The sequence below is a fragment of the Archocentrus centrarchus genome, chromosome 22 (genome assembly GCF_007364275.1).
Source record: "Archocentrus centrarchus isolate MPI-CPG fArcCen1 chromosome 22, fArcCen1, whole genome shotgun sequence".
Lineage (NCBI taxonomy): Eukaryota > Metazoa > Chordata > Actinopteri > Cichliformes > Cichlidae > Archocentrus > Archocentrus centrarchus.
This window is the reverse complement of record NC_044367.1, coordinates 15,286,524-15,295,388: the sequence shown is the minus strand read 5'-3', so window position 1 is coordinate 15,295,388 and position 8,865 is coordinate 15,286,524. Positions and strand designations below refer to the sequence as shown.

The window sequence follows — 8,865 nt, the reverse complement described above, 5'->3', positions numbered from 1 at the left end:
ATCACCATGTGTGACAAATAGGGGGAGAAAGGGAGTTGTCTCCAATGATACAGCTGACATACCTTTTAAAATACAAACCCGATTTATGGTGTTGCTAATTCACTAATAATATAATGTTAAAAAATTATAATAGGCAATTTTCAGGATCTTCAGGGTCATGTGCAAACCTGTGACCTACTACGGATGTATTATTACATGAAAAGTGGTGCAGAACAAGAGCCTGCCAATTATTTTGTATTGAAAACTTGTGCTAGACTCTTTGATCAAGTAAAAGCCATAATCCTAGTTCAGTAGTAGTACAAATCATAGCATCAAAGCATATAAAACTACCCAGAGTAGAAGTATTTATCATCCATCCATTTTCTCAACCCTCTTAATTAATTAAGTAAATAATAAATACCAAATTTATTGGTTGAAGCTGGTGACTATTTATTAATTAATTACACTGCTTGTTGTTTAATAATCTTCTTTTGGCTGTTGTCTTTAAAGGTTTCCTCAGCAGATCATCTGTCACACCAACCACACCAGCCCTCTGCGTCTCCTCCTTCACTGCTCCCATGACCCTGCATCCTTTTCCTCCTGCCTGGAGGCTCCATGTTTGACATTCTTTGTCCAATATCTAAAATATATCATTTAAATAGTGGTATGTCAAACCATAATCTCATCCTATTTGCAAAACAATTATCAAAGAAGAAGTACTGAAATCAAATTATAGTAGAAGGTAAGAAATACATTTAACTTATTCCAACGAGTAAAGTGCAACATTTGGACAGTAAAAACAGGACTTAATGACACTAATTTCCAAATTCACTAAAACTGTGCTTCAGAAGCTCAACAGAAAGCGAACTGTGCCTTGGGTTAACAGTGCTTTGCAGCAGTTAATGAGGGAAAGGGCTACAGCCCTGAAGAAATCTTTAAAATCAGGCCTTGAAACGGACTGCTTAATGTATGAAAGACCAACTTAGGAAGGCCAAAGCAAAAGGGAATACTAAATTGATGTGGCAAAGCACTGATCAACTCTTAGGAAAAGATCAAATGAAAAGTGTACCCACACAGATTAAAGTAAATGCGACCATACAAAATGACCATCTAATTATTCCCTCATGGTTTTAACTACTACAAGTAGTTTGACTTTTGACCACACAGATTAAGATTAAGTACAGGTATATTAAAACTGTACTTGAATATGCCCTATGCCCTATCCATGTTCTTGCTGTAAGATGTAATAGTGCTCCAGCCCAGGGGCATGATGGGAAGGAGGCACCTTTGAACATGCACCTGATGGGCATTTCATGTAAGTCATCATGTGGGGCAAGCACGTTGCCTTCCCCTAGCCCCAGCAGGGCAATGTTGCAACTAGCACAGCAAATACTGCTCAGGAACAGCTGCGAGAACAGGACAAAGAGTCTAGTTCACAGAGGCCACACCCTGCAATCCACAGGACACAAAGGAGCCCCTCTCAATGTCCCTGTGGCAGATATCCTAGGATACCTTTAGAGGTCCTCTGTCCAACTCATAATGGGTTAGAGCTGTTTTGTGGTTGGCTGGTATACATTTGGTGTGCATTTTAGAAATAATATTTATTACCTATGCTTCAAAATGTAGGTAATAAATATAGCCTCAAGACCCTAGAATACATGGATGGATGCTGTATATCAGTAAGAAGGCAGACCCACCAGTGACTGAAAATATTACATATTTGATATCATTTGATAATAATTTGTGTTCATGTATTGCATTAAAAGGAGCTTGTGGACTGGACTTATTGTTACCAGAATGTCTGTGTTACCATAAACCCAAACACAGGTTTGGGTTTATGGTAACACAGACATTGACAGTGAAGTAAATCATGCACACATTGCATGTTACTTTTAGTCATGCCAAAAGTATTTACTCATCTGCCTTCACACGCATATAAATTTGAGTGACATCCCATTATTAATCCATAGTTTAATATGCTGTCAGCCCACCCTTTGCAGCTGTAACAGCTTCAACCCTTCTGGGAAGGCTTTTCACAAGGTTTAGGAGTGTGTTTATGGGAATTTTTGATCATTCTTCCAGAAGCACGTTTGTGAGGTCAGACACTGATGTTGGACAAGAAGGCCTGGCTCAGTCTTTGCTCTAATTCATCTCAAAGGTGTTCTATCAGGTTGAGGTCAGAACTCTGTGCAGTCAAGTTCTTCCATGCCAAACTTGCTCATCTATGTCTTTATGGACCTTACTTTGTGCACTGGTGTGCAGTCATGTTCTAACAGCAAGAGGCTGTCCACAAACTGTTTGGAAGTTGGGATTTGGGAGCATGAAATTGTCCAAAATGCGTGGATATGCTGAAGCATTAAGAGTTCCTTTAACTGGAACTAAGGGGCCGAGCCCAACTCCTGAAAAACAACCCCACACAATAATCCCTCCTCCACCAAAATTTACACAGAGAAGTGTGATTCATCACTTCAGAGAACATGTCTCCACTGCTCCAGAGTCCAGTAGTGCATTCTTTACACCACTGCATCCAACACTTTGCATTGTGCTTGGTGATGTAAGGCTTGGATGCAGCTGTTCGACCATGGAAACCCATTCCATGAAGCTCTCTGCGCTCTGCTCTTGAGCTAATCTGAAGGCCACATAAAGTTTGGAGCTCTGTAGATTTTGACTCTCCAGAACGTTGGCGACCTTTGTTTACTATGTGCCTCATCATTTGCTGACCCCACTCTGTGATTTTATGTGGCCTACTACTTTGTGGATGAGCTGCTGTCATTCCCAATCGCTTCCACTTTCTTATACCACCACTGTGGAATATTTAGTGGTGAGGAAATTTCATGACTGGACAGAGAACCAAGCTGGAATTCACTGATTTCCCTTTTTTTTTTTTCACACAATTTTTTCACGATTTTACACACGTGACTGAAACACCTGAATTCAGTGATTTTGGATGGGTGAGTGAATACTTTATTCAATTCAATTCAATTTTATTTATATAGCGCCAAATCACAACAAGTAGTCGCCTCAAGGCAATATAGTGTATGTGCCAATGAGATAATAAGAAATAGGACACAGTGGTTCTGGTCTTGTTTATTTAAATAAATACCAGCATAATGTAAAACATTAGCTTCAAAGAGAAACCATAGTTCAAACTGTAACAAGCTAAGAGAAAACATAATTAGGGGTTAGCCTATACACCATATCCCTGAGTAACAGCAACATTTACAATTTATATTATACATTCCATATATTCAGTAGCTTTTCAAATGATTTATGGCTTTGAAATTATTACTGATTTAAAGTTTTTGATGATAAAAGCACATTTTTAAGACTTCTGCTAGCAATTAATATTAGTTTGCTAGACAAATAAAGCATAATTTAACAGATGTGCCAATGGACAGCTATGTATCTTAAAATTAAAAATGTCTTAAAAACAAACAAAAACAAAAAATCCCCAAAAATACAAAAAAAAAAAAAAAAAAGATGGCTCCTTGTTTGCATCAGTTCCTATGTAACAAACTTAACACTAGACTGTGTACACCTAGGGGGCAATTTTCAAATCCAGAATAACACATGATTTCAGCATTTTATGATGACTAAACTGCAAAATGAACATACCTTTAAGGCCAAAAAAAAAGAAAAGAAAAAAAAAAAAAAAGAGGATAATTTTTGAAGTTTTAGTCCATGACAAGATGCTCATTCCTCATCAGGGAACTTGAATTTAGCATAGACAATGAGCATAACTATGGACATGAAGACACACATGGAACCAACCACGAGGTAGGCAATGCCAAGGAACTCATTCTTTCCACCCATCCAGGACACGTTGCTGAACACAACTTTCTTTTTCCCACTAAACCTATAAACATGATAGTCTGGGGAACAAGAGTTAAGGATATACACCAAGAATAGATACAAATAAATACCAAGAATTGTGGAAAACAATAATTACAAAATAAGAGTTAAGCAACAAAGACATAACTTATATCAAGGAGTAAACTACCGATTTGTCATTGGAAACACGCAAATATATTTAAAAGTCAATAGCATTCAAACTTAGTCCTGTTTCCAAAATGAAAGATATCTCAGAGCGCTTTACATAAGTCACACCTTGGTACACAAAAATCAAAAATGATTTGCCTAGCTTGTTTACCTATGTCTGAAGATTTGCCTGCGTTGTGCTCTTAAACTCCTGAGTCACTGTGCTCATGCCTGTGTCCTTTAGAAAGAAAGAAAAAAAAAAAAAAAAAAAAAAAAAAAACAGAGCCACACCCAAGCTGTTGAACAAGTTATGAATACACTGGTGGCCATTCCAATGCCTGTGGCCCTGAGTTCAATAAGGAGCTTTGTAAATCCTGCCACAGGGGTGCAAAAGTCTTTAGACAACAGGCTATTTTACAAGTGTTAAATATCACTGGTGTCATATCATTAATTATACATGTGCTATTCAAACCAACAGCCAAGCCTGTGTGGATTTATGTTAAAAGAAACTGCATTTAAACTGTTTTTACAAATTCTGTCATCCTTTGCATATATGCATTTCTTCCCTTTATGGAATAAATTCATTTTGAAGTCAGCTATAACTGCGGCCTGTGCCATCTGACCACTCACAATTGCTTCTCAGCAGATGCATCTTGGCCTTAGTGTGTCAGGCTAAGGCATTGGATCCATGCTTAACAAACATTACCATTCATTTGTCTATGTATCATCCTTTAAATCGTCCCAAAATTTGTAATGTGTGTAAGGATACTGTAGGTAATCTCAAGTGAGTAGTTTCCAGCCGGGAGACCATCTGGATATTTGTCCTGTGAGATTCGTCGATACAGCTTTCTGAAATCTGGCAGGGCTGCCCTCCTCATCCACACCAGGAAATCTTGGTTCACAAACCCATTGTTACTAGGGTCTGATGTGTCCAACTCATATGCAGGCTTAGACCAATATATGGGCTTCACGGTACCTGCAAATCAAAGAAGCCCAACATTTATCAAACTGTTATGTCCAGGATTTCATCTAGTACATTTTTTAAAACCCCTCTTAAACATAATTAACCACAAATTACGATAAAATAAACCAGAGTTACTACCATTGAAGGCATCCTTCAGAGGGTTATTAGTTGGATTTCTGTATTTGATATTGTAGTCTGTCCACCAAGCTATCCCTTTTCCATCCAAGGACACCTCCTGCCGTGTCCCATTGACAGTCTGATACAACTTGAAGGTGTCTTAAACAAAAATTTAAAATAATAAATAAATAAATAACACTTACGCAGGGAATTATTTAAACTCCACCTCTTCTGCTACAGAGTTCATACATACCATTGAACATGCTGTTTGCTATTGATCCGCATGGCACAATTGGTTGGTTGTTGGAGTTATAGGCATAGGGAGCACAGTTATCACTGGGACTCTTAAAGAGATACAGAAAGTTTTGTTTTTTTTTTAAATTCATTCATTCATTATCTGAAATGTTTGCATGAATTGAGTAAAACCAACACTGCTTTAGAAACTGCACATTTTTACACTGATGAAAATACAACCTGTGCCCTTCTGTTTGACATGATGGCAACCCAGAGTTTTTTCAGTAGCGGATATGTGGTTTACAAAAACCAGCATGCAGCATGTGTGTGTCTGTGAAATACTGTGTGTTCTTAACTTACAGTGAAGTACTTCAGGTCTCCATACAGCTGGTTATCATCTTTGGATATCCCATACCTTCTGTAGTTTTGGAAGTAGTTCGACAATCCATAATAAAAGAACACAGGCCCCTGTGATTGAGGAAAAAGAAAACCAAAAGCTGCAATTTAATAAAAAAAAAAAAAGTTTTGCTGGCAGAAATTATAAAGTAAGGATCATTACAACCTTAAACAGAGTGTCTAAGGTGATATTCAGTGTGCATATGCAGTTCTGTGCATTTGAGTTGGCGCAGGAAGCACATGGTGTTCCACTTGCATCCCCAGTGTAGTCTCTCTGTGTGAGAAAGAACATCAAAGTATGAAATATTACTGGCTACAACACACATCTTGTTGTCTGTTCAAGTCTGTAGATACCATGGTCAGTCACTGTTCATTAGAATGAGCCACAGCGTGATAAAACCATCTGTCTGTAATGTGTAGGTACCCATTTGGGGCGAGTCAGTGTTTTGTATTCTTCCCTTTCCTTGAGTCAAGGTGCACTCTCCCACTGTAGTGGTGCCTTAGCCAAATGTGGGCGTACATGGTGCGGAAATGTTTAGTTAGGTGATACAGAACCTTAAGTTTCCCAGATCATTATAGTTCAACAAGATAATCATTGTTATTTACCTCATGTGTCAGTGGTTTTAATGTTTAACGATTGTTTAAATACGGGCTGCATGCTGGTGACATCCTAAGCTTGAGACAACACATGCTTTCAATGTGGCAGTCATACCTCTAACACCTGGATGCTCCTGGAAGTGACAAAGAGAGCGACTCCAACGCCGATGAACGCCAGGCCAATAAGGACAAAGCCTGGGATTACAATGCCAGCAGAAAGTATAGGCTGCCATGCAGGAAGCCTTTGCTGAGTGAAGGCGGTGTTGTCAGGCCGGTTGGTGAACTCGTTCTCTTCTTGCACCATTTCGTCGCTTCTATTGGGTTCAGTCTTTATAAGTTCACCGTTTATAGCTTTTCAAATGTATGTCACAGTCATGGCAACGTGTGAAACCTCATTAAAAGTATATTAGCTTTCTATTGCGTGCTCTGACACAAAGGACTTTTGCTTTAATCTCGTTTAGATCTTTTTTTTTTTCTTTTTTTTTTAAATTCACATAGCACAGCTCAATATGAAACAACACACGAATTAGATTAGGTTAGAAACCTGGTCAGCCGCCCCGCAGCACACAGGTAATTAAAATGATACCCCTGACGTTTTGCTCACTTTTAACTCGGTTTGTTCAGATACAGTTTTACCCGAAGAACAAATAAATTTGTCTGTATATTCACGCCTAATATTTGGATACAATTAGATATTTAGCTACTTACGTTTGGCCACCTCAAAACTGAAGACACGAAGGTCTCAGCAAAACATCGGTATACTTCCCTGAGTTGTACGAGCGACGGAGCGGAACACCTTTACCTGTTTAGCCCGCCTCCTTTGCCCCGCCCGCTCTTTGCTGAGGCTGTATGGAAGCTCACTTCCGCCAATAAAAAAATTTATTAATTTAAAAAATAGACACTTCCTGATTGTCAGAACTAAGCTGAAATTTCGAGTTTTGATTTATTAACTCGAAATTTCAAGTCATTTTTTCCAGAAGTTTGAATTAGCAAGTTGAAAATTTGAGATACCTGACTCCATATTTTGAAATAATAATCTGAAATTTTGGCTCATGGACAAGTTTTCTGTTTGTTTTTCTTGCAAACATTTGTTACAGGTCTGAATCCATGGAAGTCCGTTTCTGCCCCTGAAAAACTTTATTTTTACCATCTATAAGTCATGTGTGTCTTGCTGAAAGACACACTGTGGCTTGCAAAAGTTTTTTATTTGTAAAAAATGTTTTGAATAATGTATAATGTTCTTTCCACTTCACAATTGTATACCACTTTGAGTTGGTTTTTCACATTAAATTCCAGGGAAATATATTTATGTTTGTGGTTGTAATGTGACAAAATATGGAAAAGTTCAAGGGGTATGAATACTTTTGCAAGCCACTGTAATTAATCACTTAGAACTGAGTAAAGATCAAATTCTCATTGACAGAAAATGTGAACTGATTTAATGTGATTGGGAACTGTTTGATTGTTTTAACAAATCAAACTCATGAAAGGTTTTTATCTGCAGTATTGCCTGTGACATCCCCCTATTACTTTGAGTAGTTGTCATATTTGTATTCATACCAAAAAAAAAAAAAAATGCACACAAAGAGTTGAAAAAATTGTGTTATCTAAGTTTGAGTTAGGTTGCAGCTTACTAACTCAAACTCCTGAGAAAATAACTTGAAATTGGGAAAATATCTTAAAATTTCAGATCAAGTCAAAATTTTCCAATGATAACTCAATTTTTGATTTAGCTCTGAAAAAATCAGGAGTTTTTTTTATTTTTTTCCAGCGGCAGAAACAAGGTTTCACAGATTTTGATATTTGTCATTATTAACAGCTTTTCACAAACGAAGCAACCAGAAAATGCTGATTAAATATAAATAACTGACAGCAATTGACTGCTGTTCTCCACCATTTTTGTCCTATCCTCCTCACCCTTCAAGTTCCCCTGACCTCTGCCACAAGTTCCTGGACTTTTTCCAAGAAAAAGTTAATTCTATCCATGGGCACCTGTACATCTGCTGCATAATTTCAACCCCCCTACTCCAAATCTATCTCAGAGCTCCTTCCCCTCTGTAAATTCCTCTCAGGTCCGGTGGATCTCTCAGGCTAAAGTCTCCACCTGCACACTGGACCCCATGCAGACAGCATTGATCAAGACATGGCTACCTGCTCTATGCCCCCTTATAGCTGACATCATCAGCTCTTCTCTGGAGTCACGCGTGGTACCCTTCAGCTTCAAAACTGCGTCAGTGACTCCAGTCCTAAACCCTGACGACCTTAACCATTACCAGCCTATCGCCAACCTTCCTTTTGTCATGGAATGGCTGTGTGGCAGGCAGGAAAGAGGACCCCAATGCAGGATACGACAAACGGGAAGCTTAAATTAACTTAAAGCTTTATTCACTCAGGTGCAGAACGGAAGGCAGGGCTGAACAGAACCAATTCAGATTAACAACAAAAATTCTTTGCCCTAGAATCCAGATATTCAGCAAAAGCAGGACACACAGCAGGAGAACAAATGACAATGAGGACAAGACAACAGGCAGAGAACACACAGGACTTAAATACACAAGAGGATAATGAGGGGATTCGAAACAGCTGGGAACACAGGTGAC

General features: G+C 38.4%; 1 protein-coding gene across 2 annotated transcripts; it reads right to left on the bottom strand.

Annotated features, from left to right (window-relative positions):
• Window positions 1-3,056: 3,056 nt before the first annotated feature.
• Window positions 3,057-7,091, bottom strand: tmem30b (transmembrane protein 30B). 2 transcript variants are annotated; one of them, XM_030718768.1, is made up of 8 exons: window positions 6,974-7,091; window positions 6,381-6,579; window positions 5,835-5,942; window positions 5,633-5,740; window positions 5,292-5,382; window positions 5,060-5,197; window positions 4,727-4,933; window positions 3,057-3,851 (listed from the first exon to the last, which is right to left on the bottom strand). In XM_030718768.1, exons 2-8 carry the CDS (start codon window positions 6,567-6,569, stop codon window positions 3,673-3,675), a joined length of 1,020 nt encoding a protein of 339 aa, XP_030574628.1. In that variant the 5' UTR covers window positions 6,570-6,579; window positions 6,974-7,091; the 3' UTR covers window positions 3,057-3,672. The 2 variants fall into 2 exon arrangements, with proteins under 2 accessions (XP_030574628.1, XP_030574629.1); XM_030718769.1 differs by having other exon boundaries at window positions 6,381-6,576; window positions 6,974-7,063.
• Between the last annotated feature and the right edge of the window lie 1,774 nt (window positions 7,092-8,865).